The sequence below is a fragment of the Orbicella franksi genome, chromosome 8 (genome assembly GCF_964199315.1).
Source record: "Orbicella franksi chromosome 8, jaOrbFran1.1, whole genome shotgun sequence".
Lineage (NCBI taxonomy): Eukaryota > Metazoa > Cnidaria > Anthozoa > Scleractinia > Merulinidae > Orbicella > Orbicella franksi.
Window position 1 is genome coordinate 6,471,543 of NC_138152.1, and position 23,103 is coordinate 6,494,645.

Consider the following 23,103-nt stretch of genomic DNA (forward strand, 5'->3'; position numbering starts at 1 on the left):
TCGTTGCGTAAAATACTCTTAATATGGGCAAATAGTGTCCTCGGGAATGCTCGGTTTATCTAACTCCCTTTTTTATGAAGTATGGCCGCTATCTCTATTCTGATTGACCAAGACAAGACTGCTACTTTCTGCAAACGAGGTGTGTTGTCAAATATACCATCAATTCCGGAGGAATCTCGAAATAAGTTCATGCACTCAATCATTCTAGGATTATGGACGCTAACCAAACAGAAATGAAAATTCCAATCACAGGAGTCATTATTCGCAGGGAAAAAAGCTACTACAGAGAGCGCAATTTTTGTTCAAAAGTTATGAATCTTATAACATTGTTAAGATAATTACAATCCTGACTTTGTGTTATATCCACATTAGCCTCCGACTTGGCAGATATATTACAAAACTTCTCGAAATTAGGCTAGGCTTCGCCATATAAATGTTGATTATTAACGAGAAAAGGTCTGTCAACCACACTACCGCTCAACTTGAACGTTATGCACGTTGCTGCTGGAACTGCTATGTAGTTGGCTTATTTGCAGCAGGAACAACCGACATTTGAAGTGGTTCTGGATGACGATCAATCCTGTAACGATGGGTTTGAAGTGCTTTGCGAGAGGAAACGCTGCGGACAAGACATAACAAACACTGGCGAAGTTGATTTGACGAAGCCCTCGTGTTGTAGTGCTTGATGCTCTCTTCGTTGCGGTGCATGACGTGTTATATTCATTATGTAACGGGAGGATATCTGGGCATCTGACCATAAGGTGATGGCCGTGGCTCTCACAAAATGATTGGTAAAGGTCTGCGATAATGCAGCTGCCTTGGAGATGTCTTTCATCATGCTTTGGAGTTTGTCCACGCCAAGCGGTCTGTTTTCATACCAGACATCGTAAGACTCTTCAGCTCCTTTTCGTTTCGGATACTGGAAGAAAGCTTCACGGCTGACGTTTCTTTGGAAATATACTTCTTCAGACACGATAGTCCGTCTAGGTTTGGGTCGCTGGGAATCTGGTACGTCCATTCGGCCAAATTTTTCGAACTCTGCAGGTCGATAATTCCGCCGGGATGGTTCTTGGTTGCTTCGTCGACATTCATGCGAGGGTACGGACAGTAATCTTCATCTACTTCGAACACAAAGCTGTCAGCGCGGAGTTCGCTTTGACCCTCTCGGCCTCTTCTGTGCCAGTAGGGGGGAGTGCTAAACCATTTTCATTTTGAATTGAACGCTGGCGTAACATATTTAGCTTGTTGTTCTGAGACCAATAGGACGCTCTGAACAGATTTAGGCAATTGCGAAATTCGAAGGTAAAATGTAAATTCATTTTTTACAGGTGTTGTCCTCGGGGTCGCCGTGGTCATTGCTTAAGCTCTCTAATTTGACTGCGCGCGTTGCGCATTGCGTGGATGTTTTCGCGCAGGATGGAAATGCGGATATAGTCGCATGGGCTTTACGTCGCAGGATGGGATACATGTATTTCTGGACACCTCGGGGAATTCTGAAGTCACAAATGATCTAAAAATAGCTTGGGAAAGATTACCTTGAGAGAAAAGCATATCTGGGGAATTAGCTTTCTTACCCTTTGTCCTCTCTTGTCAATATGCCTCCTTCATTCGTTCGTTCGCTCGTAGGTTCATTTATTCATTCCCTCATACAATTTCATTCGTCTTGGAGGGATGGCACCAGCTTGAGTACATGCAAAACCGTAATTATACTTATTGCAAAGCATCTGCCTTATAGAAGTTTTTCTCTTTTTTTCTTCTTTTTTTGGCGTCAGCATATAGATTAAATTGTAAATGCAGTCATCACGGTGGAAAAATATGTAAATCAGCCGCCAGCCGAGTTGAGTTAATACCAAATGATGGGAAAGTTGCACTTTGAAAACAAACATCTTTCGCAACGGCCAACCTATGCCAACAAAGCAAATTGTTAATATCTCTTGGAGGGGCTTTAGAGAGTAGTGGTATCAGAAATATTATACCTTACATAGTTTGGTGAATTACGAAACAGTAGACAGTGCAGTGTGTGGAACGTATTAGGACCATGAAAAACAATTTCAGACTGATGGCGGTCAGAGATATGTTTGTAATCGTCTTGTTTGGTGAGTAGTCAACTTCATCTTCTATTGCTGATAATGGTATTACTAATATGAAACCCCGCAACGTACATCCAATCCCTAATTGGCGTCCATTTCGTCGACAAAGTTGAAAGAGACCGGTGAAACCGACCATTTACGACTCCACATTAAATCTGCTAACCACTCATTTTTAAAAAGACTTAAACGTTCGCAATGAAAATGTCAGTATTTGAACAAATATGAAAATAAAAGTCTTTTTTTTTTAATTCAAATATCAGTGTTCGATCAGTCATTGATGTTTCTTCGAATAATTCACGTGAAAGTTTGCCTTAATCAGATGCAAACATATACCTACAGAGCCATTTACAATGCATAAAGAGCAAATATGAGGCAAATGTTAATCGGAGTTAAGCTCGGTATATAATGTTTATGGTGAGTTTGGTTGAAGCTAAGATATCAGAACACTCCTTTAATAGTCATACGCTCTCACCACTCGATAAGCGGAAGTTATATGTGTTAAGCGGAAGTTGTATGTGTTATGGCAGGTGTGTTTTCCACTAGCTTCCCTAACTCGCGGGTTTTTCGCTGGAAGGCAAAATGCTTTAGATCTAGAGTTACCTTATTGTCACTTTTTTTTTTTTTTGGAAAACTTAATTTTCGTATTTTTTGCGACTTTCAAAAAAATCGCGAAATTATAAAGACCTGCGAAAAAAAAGGTTTTCGCGAAATTTATCTACGCGAAATTTGATACCATAAGCGATTGCTGGTTTTCAGTCGTTCAAAATAGATCAAAATCAAAATCAAAATCAAAACCGTTCAATGGATAAAGTCCAGAATCTGGGAAATAAAAGAAGGTAAATATGCAAAGACTCTCGCCAAGATTCTGGTCACAGCAATTTTTCTTATGAAAGATATGCGGAGAAATTTTTTACCCAAATTTATAAAGATTTGTATGGAGACGCCATGCTGGTGCCCATCCGTATGGGCACCAACGTGGCGACCGGAAACCGACAGAAACATCTGTCACTGAGTTTTACTACAAAAGCGTGCATTTATCCCTCGAGGAACTCTAAAATATTAAAATAATACTTTTTCTAAGACATGAGCTGTTCAGATAGCCAAATTCAAGCGTAGTGTATCACAAAACCAAGAACCCATTCGGAGCGAACATTGGTATGAATATTAGTTTTCAGCTGCTCTTATACATCATTCGAGTAAAATCTCAGGGAAATCAATAGTTTTGTAGTTTGAATTTTAGTGACGTCATGTGAAAACCAGCTACAGAGTACTTTTCCGTTTTTACATGATTTTGACCATAACCCTAAGTGGGGATAGGGCCAGATTCCGTTTTTACATAGTCCAAGGAGGGGGGCGTAAGGGTTTGCAGTGATGCGGTTTTGCGTTATTTTTGATGCGGTTTTGCGGAAATCTTTATTTTAACCTGCGATATTGCGGTTTAATAAGACTAAGCGGTTTACGGTTTTCATAAATGTTCGACCGCGGTAATCGGTAAAAAACAGTCTGCAGCCATCTGCGCTTTCCAGTTATGACAGTTATTACTCTGATCCTGACGCTTCCGATGACTTTTAATCTTTTTTTTATGTTTTGCAAGGGACCGTTGTTGTGCAAGAAAGCTTTGCTGTTTGTAATTTCCGCTTTTTTCCAGTTAGTAATTGGTACGATTAACCGTTTTATCTAATGATACGTCGACTTGTTGACTTTCCGGGCTGGGAATCTTTCGCTCGGATTTCCTACAGTATTTGCCAGGGCCTCGTGCGGGACAATGTCTGCCGAGCAAGAAGAAGTAGTTATGAGGAAGGTCGCGAAGACACGATGTTACTTCAAGGAGAGATTGGAAGCTCGGCGACGTTTCTTCTGGGAGCAAGAACTCGCTTCTAGAGAGTTACACGCGTCAACAATCGTTCGCTTTACTGAACACTTCATGGAGCTGACTACGTTGTCTTCGGGGCCATTCAAAATTCTTCTTGGAAAATTTTAAATGAAATTTAAGGTTGACTCAGTCGAATTGCGACATAAAATGGATATTCCGAGCCCATATTCGGGATATTTGAACTTGAAAACTAACATTTTGACGAATTTTCACCAAACAATAAAGTCGCGGAAAGCTTGCGTTGTGTAACATTCGAGTGGTTTCCAGTGTTGAGGTCGTAAACATCGATGTTTTTCAATTGGGTAACTCAGCAGTATTCGTGCGCGCGCGAGCGCACTTATATTAGTTCCACAGCAGCATAACGAAGTCATTCCCACGGACGTGTGTCAATCATTACAGTATTATTTTATGAGTGCGATGATCATACGTTGATTAACATTAACGTACATTTTTATCAAACTAAATAAGGTCGTCTTTCTAATGGAATGGCGCACAAGAAGTAATGATGACAGCACCGTAGCACATTTGTAAGTACGGTTTCGGTATTTTGGTAAATTTCCATGCGGTATTGCGGTTTTTTACGTTTTTTTACGCGGTTTTGCGGTTTTCGGACCCCCCTTACGCCCCCCTCTCTAAGCTAAACACGGGAATAAAGGAATGAAGAGAGGAGTGTCGAAGATATTTCCGCTGTTATAAAGCAAAATATTAGTTTTTTTTTTTGTTTTTTTTTGTTTTTTTCTGAACCTCAGGATAAGAGCTTAAAGGCTAACAAAAGTCATCGTTGTCATCGTTGTCAATTCTACTCTCTTTAGTTCTCTTGTTACCTTCAGTTGTATTTAGTTGTACCTAGTTGTATATTAATAACTCGTCCAAACATGACCCACCTAGATTAGCTCAGCTATCCGCGGGCATGTTACAATTGTAATTTTAATTTCATAACAAATAAAATGTATGTATGTAAATGTATGTATGTATAACAAAAAATGGCAATAAATACGGCGAACAGCTTCTGTTTAAAGTTAACTGCGATACTGGCAATCAGGCTGTACATTATTTCTTAAACGTCATCTAGTTTAAACAAAGGAATCAAAATCGTGGCCAGGTTTGGATATCTGATCGTAGTAAGAATAGATTTTCACGGTTTTATTTCTCAGTTTTCTTTTCAGTTTTACTTTTCATTGAGAAGAAATATTTAACACCCAAGAAAGTGTTTGACTAAATTTCCAAACATGTCGAAGTTTACAACTCTCCTCTCGGTGTTTGAAAATGTGGTCAGACACTGTCTTGAGTGTTTAATGATAATAATAACTTTATCTAAGTGTCGAATGTATTTAGCACTGTTGTGCTAATTGGGGACACTGTAAATAAACAAACAAATATTGCAAGTAGAACATAAACTAGTAAGAATCCCTAGTAATGGGAGGCTGAAAAGTTGGCTATTTACATAACGCGGTCGAGGAGTTGAACTCGGGACTACCGAGAACACATCCAGGCAGCTGTAAGGAGGAGGATTTGAACCAGGGACCTCCAGATTTCAAATCCAGCGCCCTAAACAACTTGGCCACGCTGCCTATATATTACTTAACGCACTATTCATTTCACTGGGTAATGATACAATTAACTATTTAAACCATTTTCCAACGCTTAAAAGAAATCCGTCAGATCAGGTTGCAAAGAAGGAAAAGCAGATCAACCCAGGATATATTTTAAAACGAGCTATAGTTATTGCTAAAATTAATTGATCTTATAAGCTCGTCTGTTATTGCTAACAGGCTACTACAATTCGCATAAAGAAGAACAAAAACTTTGGTCTTACATTCGTGCAATTTTCTATTCTAATTGTTATTATAATTTCAACCCGTGTGATATTTTTGAGAAAATGACGTCATTTACTCACATTCTCAACCAAGACTTAATTGAAACAAGGAAAATAAAAGCGGCCGTAAATTTTCGGAAATAAAGGTCCCAAAAACGCGAGTTCTAATGTTCGTAATAGACTGAAATTTGGCAAGATATCTAGGAAAGACCTATTGTGTACGAAAATGTAAATACTGGATATCCAGAATTTGAACATAGGGGCACTTTAATTGTTAATTGGTTAGCATTACAACAACTCGATTTGCACAGCAAAACTGATCAGTGAGGTCTGTATCAAAACATGGTCACCTCCAGCCTTGCTGCCTTTCAAAGGCCAGGTCACTGAGCAGAAAATAAATTGTATAATAGTCTATTCATGGGAAAGAATAGACATATTTCTGCCCTAAATTAAGAAGACAGGAAAAAGGACGAGAACAGGAAAACATACGCATGCATTTTGGTTGCGATTTAGTTATTAACAGTAAGATATATTTTACACAATATTAAATACTTGTCGTGATATTTAAAATACAACTTATCTAAAAAATATAATACGGATGATGTTGTTCATCTCAACAGCTTTCCTTGTCTTGTTTCAATGGTTTTAAGAAATATTTTAACATACTAGCAATTTATTTTAAGTCGATTTTGAGTCGAAATAACTTTAAGAAGAAGTCTTTGTGGTGTCTACACTAAACAACTCGGCTCATAACAACATGTTTTAATCGTTTGACATCTCGAGACCACATGCTAGCTACCATATATCCCGTAATAATAAAACAGTCACAATGAACATACAAGTAAATCTACAAAGGTTGAGATAACAAACTCGAAGTTACTAATAAAGTGTTTAAAAGAAAGTTCAGAGTCTTATTTTCCTGTGAATAATTCTAACTATGCGCATAAATAATCTTGCATTCAGGCGGGCGCTTGCCTGGTACGCACAGGACGCGAAGCAACTGATGTTAAGGGGCTAGATTGGGCTTCTGGTGTATCTACTGCTGGTTGACTAGGGCTGATATTTGGGTGATCCTATTCGGGCTGCACTGGCTTCTCGGGTAGGTGTGGCTGCGGATCTGTTTCCCCTTTGTCAACAGTTTCAGGATCATCAAGCTTGTTCATGTGAGCAATGTTGTGCGTCCTATTGTTCCCATTTGTGTCTTGTAAGATGACAGCATTTCCATCTTTACGATTGACAATGTAAGGTTCTGGCTCATAGTTTGGTGAGAGCTTGTTTTCACGTGTCTTCCCTAATAGCACTTTGTCACCCTCCTCAATATTGCTCTGTTTGGCTCCCCGTGTCCTGTCTGCATATTCCTTTTGACGGAGTTTAGTACGATTGTCTCTCTCTCTCTCTCAACAGCTGTTGCCAATATGCTTCCGTTGTACGTTCTTTGGAGAATTCAACTTGAGGAAGCTTGTCGCGTAGTTTCCTCCCTATCAGTAGTTCGGCAGGCGACACTCTAGTAACAGTATGTGGGGTAAACCTATACTGGAAGAGAAATTTCTGGAGTGCTTTTCTCCAATCTTTCCCTTCAAGGCGAGCAATTCGCACTATCTTCAGAATTGTTTCATTGCCGCGTTCCACTTCTCCGATGCTCTGTGGCCAATAGGGTCGCCCTTCTTGTGGCTTATCCCCAGGTATTCTAGAAAGCCCTCAAATTCCTTTGACGTGAATGGTGGTCCTTTGTCACTGCGAAGAGCTTCTGGTAATCCATGTGTTCTGAAAAGAGCTTTCATACTTTTTATCACGTATTGAGCATCCGCCTTCCTCAGGAGAATGGCCTCTAGCCAAAGAAAATAATAGTCGAAGAGAGGTTCACCATATGAGGTGTTCACCATATGAGATCTCAAGAAGATCAACTGCAATCTCCCGCCAGGGCCCATCAAGCGGACTGCTTGACCTCACAGGTTCTGATTTTGCTCTTGGTCCTACAAGCTGACAGGGATGGCACGAACGTATGGCATCCTTCACCTGCTTGTCCATTTGCGGCCACCACACTTTCTCTCGCAACCTGGCTTTAGTACGGACCATGCCCTGGTGACCTTCGTGTGCCAACATGATGGTTTGTTTCCGAAGGCTCTGAGGCATCACAATACCAGTTCCTCTCATCACTACTTGTCCTACTACCCACAGTTCTTCTTTAACCGCTTTGTAGATGGTACCTGACAACTGGGTTCAGTCACTGGTCGTCACAGCTTTGCGCACTGTCTGTAAAGTTGGATCATTTGCTGTGGCAGTCTCAACTTGCTTCGGCAGTAAAGCGGCTGGCACAGCTGCACATACCACGCTGTATGCAAAATCTTCATTGGACTTTGCACTGAGTACTGTGACTAGCGGCTTGTGGTCAGTACGGATCTCGAATTTAATTCCGTATAGGTACAGGTAAAACTTCTCGCAAGCCCATCTGACAGCTAGAGCTTCTCTTTCAAATTGGTAGTACCTTGCTTCAACTTTGGTAAGCTTCCAGCTAGCGTAATATATTGGCCTGTAGGTCCCGTCTTCTTGTTTTTGCTCCACTGGGATCGCTCCAACTCCAACAGGAGAGGCATCGGTCGTGAGCCGTGTTGTGGCACCCTGTCTGTGGTAGGCCATCACTGGTGCTCTGGTTAGCAGGTCTTTGATTTCTTGAAAGGCTTTGCTGTCTTCTGCACCCCACTGCCACTTAACATATTTGCTGGTTAGGTCCCACAATGGACTTGATATGGTCGCAAAGTTTGGGATAAACTTCGCACAAAATTGAACTGACTCGAGGAAACTTCTTACGTCAGACTGGTTTTGGGGCGTTGGTGCTTCAACGATAGCTTTCACTCGCTCACAAGAGACTTTCAGTCCTTCACCAGAGAGTACATCACCCATGTAAACCATGCTACTAACACCAATGCGACACTTATCTTAGTTCAGAGTGAGGCCAGATTCCTCTAGCAGATTGCACATGATCCTGTCTAAGTTCTCCTCGCGTGTTCTTCGTCGTCTGCCTCAACGACTCGCAGGTTATCATGGAGGCTATATGCACCTGGGCAGCCTTTAATTACTTGCCACGTGCACACGATTTATTGGAATTTTTCCGTGGCCATGTTCACGCCAAAGAGTAAGCGCTTGTACCTGTATAAACCATCAGGCGCAGCAAATGTTGTAATGTCCCTAGAGTCTGGAGGTAACTCAATTTGGTGGAAAGCCATATTTAGATCTAGCTTGGGGAAAACTTTGGCATAGGAGACCTGTTGAAATGTCTCTTCAACTGTTGGAACTGGGTGTTTCTCCCGTACAATGGCCTGATTTGCTTGCCTCATGTCAAGACATATTCTGATGTCCCCATTTCTCAACTACGTACAACTAAGGGATTCACCCAGCTGGTTGGTCTCTTCACTTTTCAATGACACCAAGTTTGAGCAATTCTTCTAACTTCTCAGTGACTTTAGCTCTTCTACTAAGGGAAATTATGCGCACTGGCTGAGCGCCTGGTTGAAGATTCTCATCAATGTGGAGTTTTAGCTGATACCCTTTGAGCTTGCCAAGACCTTGAACTACTTTTGGTAATTTGGTCTTTAGTAGGGCCTTTCTGTCAATTTGGTTTACAAGGTTTTCCATGTCATCAGATTTAACATCACAGCTGTTAAGGACCAAATAAACAAAATTTAGAAATCTTTTATTCAGCCCTTTTATAGCGACGAAATGTTAAAAAAAAACATGTAAAAGGAAACTTAGGCGGAAATTTTTCTTTCTGAGCCGTGAAAAAGACTAAAAAAGCTAAAGGAACGAAGACAGCCGATGGCTTCACGAAAACGTTTCCAAAATAACAGCGCACTTCAATGGAGGAATGGAAGTGAGACTCTGCTTTGTGACGTCATTGTTGTCTTGAACATTGCTGCGTTTCTGCGTCAGTGAGTCTTTCGTTCGTAAGGTTTTGGATCTAAATACCTACCTTATTTTACTTGGGAAATGGCCGAGGCGTTCGCTCGCTGTTCGGCGGGCATTATTCGCTTGTTTTTCGTTGTTTTTTGTCCAACTGCCGGCTTGCAATGTTCCATGGTGAAGTTAAAAATCGTCGGTACCGCGTCTTTCTTGACTACAAGTTGACAAAGCTTGAAAGAGGGTCCCTTACTGCAAGATTTTGTTTGAAGCTGTCTTCGGTAAAGTTTTTTACACAAACGCGCGAATGCTTCGAGGACATTTAAGTTTTGGGTCCCGGAGAAATTTGAAAGTGCTAAATTTTGATTTTGAGTGGTTTTCCTCCGAGGTTCACTGTGAACTTCAAATCAAAACAGTTTCAAATTTCCCGCATTTCTTGAGTTCACCAACAGTGACGTCACAAGTTTTCTTTCCGACAATTTTCCCGATCGCTCTACGATTATGAAAGATACAAAACAGTGATTTTAATATTCCAATATCTCCGCAATGCTTCGTCCAATTCGTTTGAAACTTCTAAATATATTTATTTTATACTTAATGAACACATTGAACTCAAATGAAAAAATGTCAAATTCTGGTTCATTTAACCTTTATTGGACACGTCGACCCTTAACACGCCCAGCAACTCGGAGACTTCGCGGCCTGGTAGCGTCGCTGCCTTACCGCACATTACATAAAACTCAGTATACAGGGATTTGTGGGTCTGCGGCACTTGCACATTAAAACTATACTTTTTGTTAAGCTGGGGTGGCTCTACAGAAACATAAGCATAAACTCTCTTATTACACTCCAACAATCTGGCATTGACCTCCCCCACCCCCGTTCAAAAATCGAACATTTCCTCTGACATTAAATTACAACTAGCACCAGAGTCTATAACAACGTTAACAAGCTTATCTTCAATCACGAGTTCCATTGTGTTCTGTCCATTAGTGCTCCCGGCGTTGAACACATAAAAATCATCACTGCTTACACGGTTCTCGGCACTCGTGTCTCCGGTCACGTTGTGTACTTCAATTTGCTCCTTTGAATTTCCTCCTCTTCGTTCACGTCTGGGTTTGTTCGAGAGCTTCCACGGCCACGAATTAAACTGCGGCTAGAATCTCGTCCTTTATTCTGCTTGGAGTGACAACACACTTCAAAATGACCCATGTGGCCACACTTTCCGCACTTGTGGTCACGTGAGCGACGGCAATCTTTCGCGAAGTGACCTACTTTATCGCACCACCAACATTTTCCCCCCTGTTTTAGATCACTGGTCAAGCTGTTTACTTGGCTTTCGGGGATAAGAATAAGCGCTTCTTTGTCATGGCATAACTATGGTCATGGTACTGACTAACGATTTCCATGAGTTTGCTGAGAGTCAGTGTTTTCTCACTTTGACTTGAGATTTTTGTCCTTCAGAGAGAAATGGCGCGATCTCTCACCTGATTGTCCCTTTCGCCCTCGTCGTCACAATGTTCAGGTAGTTTCTCCAGGCGAGTAATAAAATTGTTGATGGTTTCACTAGCTAATGGAGTAGCCGCTAAAAATGTTTGCCGGGCCATCTGAGCGTTCTTTTAAAGCTTGAAGTGTTCCGAGAGGCAGTCCAGAGCTATTTTTTGTAATCATTCGCTTCGCGTCGTGCTTCGGCAGGAATCGAATTATTGAAAACATCTCGGACTTTGGGTCCAGCGAGGTGAAGTAGTAGCGCTTTTTTTTGTGAAGGGTGGCTGATTCCAGAGGCAGTAACATAGAGCTCAAATTCGTCTTTCCAAGTTAACCATCGTTATGCAGGTGTAGCTGGTTCACCGACATCGTCGAACGCAGGTAATCCAGGTAATCCGTTCAAGCAAACGGCCATCTGTGTGAGTTTTGTCCACCGTTTAAACGCGTTTCCACCTCAGCAGCCGTTTGGCGAGTTAAATATCCGTTTTCCTTGTCGCCAAATGTGGTGTCTTCGTCCTAATACACTAAACAACTAGGTTCATAACAACAACATGTTTTAATCGTTTGACATCTCGAGACCACATGCTGGCTAGAATATATCCCATAATAATTAAACAGTCGCAATGAACATACGGGACACGTTCCATACTTCCATACGTTTTTCTTTCCTTTTTTTTTTTTTTTTTTTTCCTTTTCACTGATTAACTTTTAAATCCAGTCATCACGGTGGAATAAAATGTCAATCATCTGTCAGGCCAGTTATGGTTATTAAAATGATGCTAAAGCTGCACTTTAAAAACAACCATCTTCCGCATAGCGCACAAAATGAAGCCAATCACTGGAGTGGCTTGAGAAATCGCTGGTTTCAGAAAACATACCTTACATAATTTGGTCAACCACGAAGAGGCGATCTTGCCTTAAATTAAGTTGGTCAGTAGTGATCCTGAATCGAAAAATAATTTGAGGCTAATGGCGGTCAGAACGCTCTAGCATAGCGCTCTAGCATAGCATTAACATTATGAAACCCACAACATCCACTTTCTGCTTATCGTCAGTTTTGTTTGCACTTTCTTTTTCGTGGTCGTAAGGTCTATAAGCTGGTAAGAAATCGGTGAAACTGCCAATTTACCACTCGGCTTAAATTCGGCTTACGACTCATTAATTTTGTGTGAGCCAATCTTGTTTAAAAATGACTTTAAAGACTTTAAAGTTCGTGTTCAGGTTTTCATGATTATATCACTGTATTTTTTATCGAATTAGTTTTTGATCAACCATTAATGTTTTCTCAATTAATTTAATTATTCCAAAGTTAGCTTTAATAAGATGCAAGTACTTCAACTAGGGAAATGACTATTAATAACGCATAAAGAGCAAATATGATGCAAATATAATACGGAGAGAAGTTCGGTATCGACTTTTGTGGTTAGTTCTGTATAGTAATTACGATATGAGAACATTTCTTTACCAGTTGGGTGCTGTAAACATTCGATGAAAGGAAGCTATAAGGGGGACATGTTATACCAGTAATATGACAGGCGGGATTCTACTTGCTTCGCTAACTCGCGGTTTTTTTTCGCTGAATGGCAAAACACTTTGAGTTACAAAGCTCAAGCGGTTTTCCACCAGCTTAAGAGGCCAGACTTCTTAAAAAAGAGCAAAAATTAAAAACTGAATTAACGAAATAATGCGTGGTGAATAATATAACTTACTATAGAAAGATATTTAAAGTCATGATCAACGTTTTATATGACAGGTGTCGTTGTCGTTAGTGGCGGGTTAACAAGCAATAAGAGTGAAGTATAGTAGGAGCCTGACTGGGGTTGTGTCATTGTGATGTGACAGATGTTCCTGCAAAAATGTTTCACATCGAGCGGGTATACCAAATGGGGTCGACTGCTTAACTAGTCGCAATGTTTTTTTAAATGTCCTTTTTTGTGTACATTACAAGAACTGTACTTTATGGAAATCAGGGCTGTACCTGATAACAGCTCAGCCGAGACACCTAATTTGTAAAATATTGGAAGTCAATTGTTTATTTCAAGATCCTGTAAGATGATACGTACGTTAAATATAACAGAAATGAAGTTTCTGTTTTTCTGGTATTCTCAAGGGGAGAAATATTTAATATCTAATTATGGTCCTGCAAATATGTGAATGTTTTGATATCCTTATTGTTCAAATCCAGCTAAATATCGGCAGAACTGATGCAAGCTGTTAATATAATGAAAAATGATGAGTATACTAACTTCAGGCTCGCTTTAGCCTACTTCAGGGAAATCCCATCACATAACGATCTTTTTATTAGCCGTAATCAGAAACCAAAAACTTACAGTTGCGAAGCTACATCATGAAATGACAATGGAAGACAAACAGTAATAAGAATAATTTCACAACAGCTGTCTGGAACGCAAATTTGGTACGAAAAGAACGTGGTGAATAGAATAACAGCTTATTCTTTTATATCATGAGCGATAAACGCCTACAAACGATTCGCCTCACATATTGCCAGGGAGTATTATAAACGAAAAATTGTGTGGGGGGGTTTAATCTGTTGTGGTTTGTTTTTTGTCTTTCTTTTTCTTGTAATAGTGGTTCAGCAAAGAAAATATTCCTCATTCTATCTCCTTTTTATCGTCTCATATAGTTATCGAGAGTTTAGGGAGCCAAAATGGAGGTAAGACATAGCATGCTTGAGACCTTGTTTGTTTCTTTGTTTCTTTTCTTTGTTTCTTTTCTCTCTCAGGTTGCTTTCGCACTTGGTGCTCGAGCACTGGTGCCTGGGCAACGACACAAACTAGTGCTGCGTTCAGACATTGGTACTCCAAGTACCCAAGTACCATTTAGTTCCCGAGTACAGGGCCGAAACCTTGTAACCAGGCAGGGTAATGTTCCCGAATTCTGGTGTGAGTACTTGGTAAAACGGTGTGTTCATATTAGTGCCCAGCGAGAATCCAACTCAAGCATTGTGATCGGGCACCAAGTGTTAACATGGCCTTAGTCGCCAATAGCTTAGCGTAACGTTTTCCGTAACTAATATAACGTCCCGAAAACAATCAGAAATGTTTATAATTTGTCAATTTCTTTTCAATCTTTAAGACTGCAGTGTTCCAGAACCCATAGCTATGTATCCATTGAACGACCAGTATGCAACAAAGGAAAAAGATGGTCGACAACCTCAGGGTAACCCTGGTAACAGTGTGTCTCTAGCAGATGGACCAGATGGTAAAGCCAATGGCTCTTATCAGTTCCACGGAACAGAAGACAGCTACATTGAATTTCCCAACAATGCGGGAACTTTGGACGCCCAACACTCTATTACAATGTTATGTTGGGTGTATATCTCAAAGTCCTCAAATTTTTCAGGTCCTCTGTTCATTTATTACAATAAACCTAATAGTGATAAGTTTTTTGGTATGGCCATTAGAAACGCAAAGCTGGCCTCGTATTTCAGAGGAATACCCTTACCAGACATACGATCAGAAACACTGGGATCAAATCATTGGCATTATGTTGGAGCGTCGTACGATCATGAGAATAATGAAGTAAGTCTGTGGGTAAATGGAACAATAGTCGCGCGAACGAGTTTTGTCAATTTCATGCCTCGTGCTACTGGATATAGGACCGTAAGAATGGGCGCCATATTCCTCAGAAAGTGGCAAAAGACCCTCAAATTTAAGGGGCGAATTACCGCCATGCAGGTTTATAACTTCTCTTTGACTGAACAACAGATCGAGGCCGTGAAATACGTTTTAGGTCGAGGTAAGATTATAAGTTGTAAAGTTAGTGTATGTTAACGAACTTAATTACCACATTCAATTAAAACTCAAACTTATTCTACCTATTGATTTTGAAAGCCAAAGTGACCAATAGTTTTGTTTGCATGACCATATTCAAGAAAAAAAAAATATTTAACGGTAATACTGTGTGGAAGCTATTCAAGTCTTTCAATATTTATTCTTCTGGTATATAAAAGCAACAGCAATACACAGAAAAATTAAATTGGTCGCTATTTACAAAAATAACTGAGATATCACGTGTGCTCTCATTGGTCGATAGGTGTGTTTACACCTATGAGAGTATGTAAACACGGCTGTGACATTTTAGTTTCTTAGTGCTTTTTCCATGTTTACATATACCGTTCTTAGCACTTGGGGTTTTAGAGAAATCTCGAGTTATGCTAACCCTCGACTGCGACTGGCCGAGTTTGCATAACTGTCTGAAATTCTCAGAGCCACCGCCCCTCACCCCAGCCCCGTCGTCTGCTCTATTACTAGAAAGGAAACCGTATTTGTAACTGAATGAAATTGTACATGGACGTACTGGATTTAAACCTGTGTATCAACTGGTTCTAATTAGTTTCACGAGGGTCAAAAAGTTTGAGTTTATTGCTTGAATACTTTTGAAGTTGAAAATATTTTAACCAGCACCGGTAATTTTAACGTTGCTCAGAATTTCTGATTGGATTGCAAGAAGAAATCATTGTCAGATTATACATGTTACACGTCCCACATGGCACGTCAAACTCTCGTTTCCATATCATCTCGATGATCTCAATCTCTTGTAGTAGTCGGGTAGTTTCGAAATGAGCTGACCTACATTGTTTATATCTAGTTCTGTTTTATTTTGGTGATGGAATTTTACATTCACGTACAGGAACCGCAACGGAGGCATTGTTGCCTTCTTTATCATTAGAGACGACATCAGTAGCGGCAGCGTCAACGTCATTGTCGCCACCTGTAGCATTATCTCCATTTGCATCAGCATGGTTCGCATCATCACCATTACGGTTTTCTTCTGCAGCCGCAACATCGGTGGCCACAGCATCTTTACCCTTAAAGCAATCCTCATCCCCACCGTCATCATTATTTGCATCAGCATCATTGATGTTGTCGTTGTCGTCATCATCATCACTCTCTGTGTCGAATCCATTAACAACGCTCACAACGACAACAATGCTAACTGAAGCAACAGCAATAACACGATTGCAAATGACAACATCACTGTTATCCTCATCAACACCGTTGTCGCAATCTGCAACATCATCGCCAGTTGCATCAGTATCTTTGACATCATTACCACTGCTGTCCTCGTCACTTACCGCAACATGCCGAACATCACTGATATTGCCGTCATCGTCGTTGTCATCATCAGCACCAGTATCGTCGCCATCATTATCGTTACCGCATTTATTAACAATATCCACAACAGCAACAATGCTAAACAAAGCAACAGCGACATCATTATTGAAAAAGACAACATCACCGTTACCACTGTTACCAACAACATCGCCCGTAATATCACCAGAAGAACTAGTAAGCATTGTGAGGCTGTTAGTAGAAATTTGGCTCTTTGTTTGCTGTTAGTCCACTTCTCCAAAGTGTGAAGACGCTATTTAATTACGCATAGTTTGCAGTACATTAGCCAGGTTTTAAAATTAACTGTGAAAAATTAGCTTTAGAACTACTGTAAGATGTAAGATGTAAGATGTAGGAAAATATATTACTCAAAGTTTAGGCGTTGCATGTAAATAGTCGTTTGAAGGCCGATGATATCTATATACCTTCTAGTCTGTTTGTAGATATAATCAGCAGTTGACACATCATGAAGATAACTTTTACTTTCTTTATCCTAGACAAGGCAATTCATTTCCAAATTGAACAAAACTGATTTCCGACAAGATACTTCCTTACAGGTAGCCGCTTTGTTTACTACCTTAATATTAATCAAACTCCCTCAAAAAAGACGTACCTGTATGTAATAATTATTCAATTTTATTAATGAAAACTCTAACAAAAATTCAGAAATCTGATTGGTTATTAACAAGCCCTATTTTAGCCCAAATATGGCAGTGTACGTCATGCTTTAACTGGACAGTGTCATTTGCCAGTGTACGTTAAGCTTGTAATTGGACATTATGCGTCATTTTGCACGCACTCCTTGGACAGATGTACTTACATTCTTGCCCATGTGCATTTTGGCCAAAACACACTCAACTGCATTTTGAGGTATGACGTATAATCATGAGGTGTAGCTGATGATTGTGCTCATCAAATCTTGTCAGTTTTGATAAATTGATAGCAGGGCTTCATGCCGTCAAGTTATGTCTGTTATCCCACTGGGTAATCTCTGTAATCACACTGGGATTACTCACTGTGATTGCTGTTACTTCAGTAGTTCCCACTGCCACGCGGTCTTCAGCGGTAGTCCGATTTTAGTCACTCCCATGATTACAGACCGAATTGGATTTCACTCAGTCCAGATACCCTTATTAACTGTACGTAGCTCTCTGACAATATGAACCAATCAAAAAGAATACCATAATGTGCTTGTGTATTTGCAGAAGGCCAGCAGCTTGTTCGAAAACTTCACCAAGCAGTACAAAAATATAATTGGCAACCATGAAGAGCAACTGGCTGCGACAGCAGGAAACGGACTACGAAGGGAACTTATCTTTCGGGCGGCAGTTGCCTTTGAGGAATTTGTCAAACGCTATGGCTATCACCACCTCAGTACATCAAAGCCTGACATAAATAATACTAACAGCAAGCTTTGTGAGTAGAAACTATGTAGCCTGCTTTTGCAGTGTGTTTGAGTCGTGCAACAAAATGTTCCATGAAAGCCATAGACTTTTTAAAAAAATTAATTTCAAAATTCTCTCAGGTTACTCCTCCATTTAAGTGTTATTATGTCGTATACTAGGGTTGGTACATTGTTAAAAGTTAACTGTCGGAAGTGTTACGCAGTCAAACTAACATATATAAGTAGTGCGTATTATTCTCATTCGATAGCATTACGCCCGGTTGAAATTGTCCGCTATAATATAACAAGTTGTATAACCACTTAATGGATGGAATTTCCACTTTCTTTTCTTCTCGTTCCATAGTTCTGCGTATTCATCGAGTTTTCCACCAAAACGCAAGCGATTTTCAACTCCACAAAAATAGAAGACAAAACACCATCAAAGTTCCGTCACTGAATTTCGACAACAATGGTTTGTGTAAACAAAATGTGTGTTTCAAAATTACAGTAATTTTTAAATGTATCTAATCATGTTCTCCCATTCTAAAATACAGACTATTTTTTGATTGATAAACCACAATCGACTTTTGTTCTCACTATGACATATTGTACCATATTGACATATTATTAGCCATATGGCTTGCTCCTACTCTGATCAAGCGCTGGATAATTGAACCTATAAATACCATTCATATACTGAGTCATGACAAGTCATAACTATAGTCAAGGAATCTAATCCAATCTGAGTTCAATCTAGGGTCGTTGCTAGTTGGTATCTTATACAAGGATCTCCATGAACTACTTATAACAAATCACCTCAACAACGATGAAAGTGAAAACACCAGGTAAGTTAACGAAACCTGGATTCGACATTGCAAAATAATTTTTTGTTATTGAGTTCGCAGTTTTTCAATGCAGGTCCTTTCGTCTGATAATGCAAGTCGCAGCTGGGATTTGTGTAATGGGGAAAAGGATATTTTTCATTTCTAGGGTATTAACGTACTTCCCAATTAAAGTGCACCTAACCCCCAAATTTTTTTTCGCTAAAACGAATGTACTTGTTATTTGAAATAGTTCTGCGAAACAATTTTTGGATTCCGTGAAATCCTCGATTTTCTGTGCCCCGACGAAATCTCGAAAATAGCTCCAAAACACCACCATTTTGTTTCACGACCGAGTTTGAGGAGAATGGGTCCAACGGCTCTTGTGACGTCTACCCAGGAAGGTTCGATATCTCACGTCCTCTCATTTCGTTCAGGATTGTGTAATACACATTCGAAAAGTGCGCAGAAACGCCTTCCAGAGGTGCTATCGGCCGTTGCAGTAATATTCCAGATTTAAAGAAAGATATACTGTACAATTTACTGACGATGATCGGCTAATGGTACAATAAAGACGTAAACGACGGTTGATTTTGTCGAACCGAAACAAGCGAACGGAATCTGTGAGAACCATTAAAGAATTCTCACTGGAATTTGTTCCGCAGACTTTCGAACGCTATTTTCATAAATTTTCTGCTTAAAGCTAACCAGAAATTTTTAGAAATACTACCGACAACCTATATCTTACAATCCCGCAGTATTTATAACATAACCGGCAAAGTTGTGTGATCCGATCATGATCAAGAAGCGTATTAACTGGTATGTAAATAGGTCGCAACTGTACGCCGCTAACCAACACTTATTTCTCTTTCGATTTAGATAAAAGTAGAAAATTAATCCTTTAGAATTACATCATAACAAAATTGTTAGACTCACAGAGTTTTTCGAAGGTTTGGAAATCAGCAGTGCGACAGAGATTCTGTGCAATAGCGTCGAAAATATGACCGTGGAACATTATCTGCGGACCGCTTAGGGAACACATCCTTTTCGCTTATCCGACGAATTTCACTGCAAACTTTGAGAACAATTTACATTGGTTATTTGGAGTTACCACTTAAAACGTGTGACAATGTGAAATCGGTAATTGTATGAAATGTTTCCTTCCACCTTGTTCTCGCAGCTTCAAAAATACAGGTCCAAACAGTACGATTTTCAATCGATCGAAGCCAAAGTTTTGGAGGTCATCAAGTCTCGAAAACTGCCACACGTACGTCGTTCTTATAAACATGAAGCATTCAACAGAAAGTAAAACACAAACTGGATTTAACAGAACAATCATACCTTGACAAAATACATTCTCGCTAAGGACAAATGTAAACGGGCTATAAACACGAGTGGGAATCTTATGTTTAGTTGACGAAATTACCATCCAAAGCAGTCCTTGTGTTTTCTTTCCTGCTTTTCGTTTGCCTGCTCCCCCACTTCGTATCTAGCTTTCCATTCCTAATATACAAGCAGCTCGTCGGCAAAGAAGTCTTCCCCTTCGTCGCTTGAAATATTGTAAATTGCTCTCAAAGCTCTAAGCAGTGAGTTCACAGTTGTCGAACGTGCTCGATCGAAGTTTATTTTGGTGTCTTCCAAATTGAAACTTAACTCTGACTCCAGTGACGAAACAAAATGATTCTGAGACAAAGCTTGGACGTTTTAGTCCCATTAGTTTTCCATTTTCTCCAGCAAATACAGAGAGCTGACTGAGGCGCCATTGTGTTTGGTTCCTGGGTAGACGTCTTCAGGAACCGCCGCCCCAGACCCCCTAAAACGCGGTCGTGAAACACTTCAAGCGCGACTTTGAAAGGGCATAGAAAATCGAGGATTCAACCAAATTCAAAAATTTCTTTGCCCAAATGCTTCAAATAAACCCTAGATCCGTTTTAGCGAAAAAAAAAAAAAAAAATTGGGGTTAGGTGCACTTTAAACGGCCCCGAGGTTTATTGACTCTTTATTTCAAAGTGTGTGGGAGGCGCGGTGCAGGGCACATGGTTAGTGCGCTCGTCTCCGAGTCGAGCGGTCCGGGCTGGGGACATAGCGTTGTGTTCTTAGGCAAGACATTTCAATAGGTTTAGAAGGAATGGCGAGAGTTCTGGCTTTCCAGCAGTACCAAGACCTGGCAGCAACTAAGCTTATTCGTTTATCCACATTCTATTTAGGCGAATCAACACAGTGATAATGGCAGCTACAATGTATCCCAAGCCGCAACAGTTGAAGCAAAACGTCATTCTAAAGTTCAGGAACCTTAAGGTAACAAAAAGGTTAAATTTGGTTTGTCTGTTTTTATTCGGCTTAAACATGAATAAATCTGTTTTCAGGCCTTCAATGGAAAGAGACAATGTGTATTTTGGAGGGGCGTGAGCAAGAACAAGTAAGCTTCTAACTCTATTTATGTTATAAAATAACTGAGATACTATGCGTGCTCTGTTTGGGCAGTACAGTTGCCAGACCTATATTTTATTGTACCGTGCCTTTTACCCAGGCAGTGGGGCCTGGGTTGAAATTTCGGCTCCGTTTTTTTTTTTTTTCCTCGTTCAGTCACAAATCGCCGTCTGGTCTCTAAAGCGCATGCGTCACCTGTGCATGCGTACAACACACAATCTCGTTCCCAGAGCCTTCGTTACCCTTGTCCAGCGGAACGGGAAACCGAACACCTCTGGGATAAAGCGTTTTCGATAACAGGATTCTGGTTATTCCGGTTACACTGCGCAGGCGTGAGCGTGTAGTTCAAAATGGCGTCTGACTCCTCGTCTGAGTTGAGTACTTTTCACAATTCTATCGGATTCTCCTTAAAGAAACTGGGTAAGCCGAAACTAGAATTGAAGAGAGAACAGTATGAAGCCATAAGGGCAGTATGTTTTGAAAGAAAGGACGCGCTAGCAGTATTGCCAACTGGATTTGGTAAATCGCTGATTTATCAAGTATTACCGGGAATTTTTGACTACGTTCGAAACGGCTGCGAGCCTGAACGTCATGATTCTGTTATGCTTGTTGTGTCGCCCCTAAGCGCACTAATGAGAGACCAGTTAAAAAGTTAGAAGCGTTCCTTAATGTCTGCATTCTACAAAGTGCTGTTGAGGATGAAGGGGAACAAAAAGTGACCATTCCCAAAAATGTTAACAAGTGTAGTTTGGTGTTTGCGTATCCAGAGGTCTTTGTTGATGACAAAAATGTGGCAAAAATGCTTAAAAGAAAGGAGTTCAACAAGAAAGTGCAAGCAATAGTTGTGGACGAGGCTCATTTGGTGCAGCAATTGTAATTTGTTTTCAATGTCATTACATCGATCTATTTCCTGTAATAACAGCATTGGGAATTTAGTTACTATTAAGTACACTGTGTTAATAGATTTGACCACATTATCCTGCTAGTTCCATTATATTTTGAATTAAAACTTGATGTTTTTACTTTGTATTCTGCCGTCAATGAATAGTGATAACAATATTTCGTGACATTTTATTATTGATAATCTGTCTACATGTCAAACATATACTCAAGATCCTATTCGTTCAAAATAATTTTTGGGGGGCTAGTAATCATCCCATGTCTCGTAAATAATACCACTCAAAATCAAATCAAATGCTGCTTAATACTAAAATTAACCAATAATTTTTTTCTCTATTCCAAGGTCCACATTCAGGCCAGCATTTGCAAAGATTGGCCTCCTCACAAATTTATTCCCCTCAGTTCCAGTTCTTGCACTTACAGGAACTGCTACAAGAGATACTAAGCATGAAATAATCAGTACCCTGGGGCTTTCAAAACCAGTGGTCACTGAATGTAATCCAAACAGGGAAAATATCTATTATGTGTCACATGTTTGTGCAGACAGGGGTGAAAACAAATTACATGAAATTCTAGACCCAATTGTCACCGAACTGAGATTAGAAAAGATCAATATGCCTCTTACCCTGATCTATGGAAATTTGGAAACAATCTCAGACTGCTTTCTGTACTTCACCAAAGAAATGGGTAAAGATCAGTACTTCCCTACTTCAGCTGAACCCCTTGCCAAAAACAGGCTTTTTAGCCAATATCACGCACAATACCCCGAACATGAGAGGAAAAGAATAGTTGATGAGCTCGTGAATGGTACGTCAAATCACAGGGTTCTGTTTGTAACAGTGGCATTTGGAATCGGTATTGAGTGCAACAACATTCGTAGAATAGTTCACATTGGGGTACCATATACAATGGAGGAATATTGCCAAGAAGTAGGACGGGCAGGCAGAGATGGACTACCAGCAAGAGCAGACATTTATTATAATTCCTATGACATTTCAAAGGCCCGTAAAAATATGACTGAGGTGATGAGGACCTATGTCCAATCAAAGGAATGCAAACAAAAAATGATTTTGAATTATTTTGATCATGATGTTCCCAACAGTCAACACCCTAACCACACATGCTGCGACTTTCACAGGGAGCATTGCCAGTGTGAAGATTGTGAGCTAGTGCATGTGGCCGATGATTTGGAGGCTCTCAGTGTCCAGCAAGAAATGACTGTCACTGAACAGAATGAAAGTTACTCTCCAACTACATCTATCACTTTTGAGG

General features: G+C 40.2%; 2 protein-coding genes across 2 annotated transcripts in view; both read left to right on the forward strand.

The window, feature by feature from the left end:
- Positions 1-13,810: 13,810 nt before the first annotated feature.
- Positions 13,811-14,955, forward strand: LOC145494480 (uncharacterized). The gene is made up of 2 exons (XM_081473950.1): positions 13,811-13,835; positions 14,258-14,955. The coding sequence occupies exon 2, from the start codon at positions 14,284-14,286 to the stop codon at positions 14,953-14,955; it is 672 nt and encodes a 223-aa protein (XP_081330076.1). The 5' UTR covers positions 13,811-13,835; positions 14,258-14,283.
- A 2,213-nt stretch (positions 14,956-17,168) lies between these two features.
- LOC145494119 (adhesion G protein-coupled receptor L4-like) overlaps positions 17,169-23,103 on the forward strand; it is a 21,236-nt gene continuing 15,301 nt past the window's right edge. Inside the window, exons 1-6 of the mRNA XM_081473586.1 lie at positions 17,169-17,186; positions 17,502-17,712; positions 18,045-18,152; positions 18,438-18,525; positions 20,709-20,799; positions 20,868-20,920. Coding sequence (XP_081329712.1) covers positions 17,169-17,186; positions 17,502-17,712; positions 18,045-18,152; positions 18,438-18,525; positions 20,709-20,799; positions 20,868-20,920 — 569 coding nt within the window. The remainder of the gene's footprint in view (positions 17,187-17,501; positions 17,713-18,044; positions 18,153-18,437; positions 18,526-20,708; positions 20,800-20,867; positions 20,921-23,103) is intronic.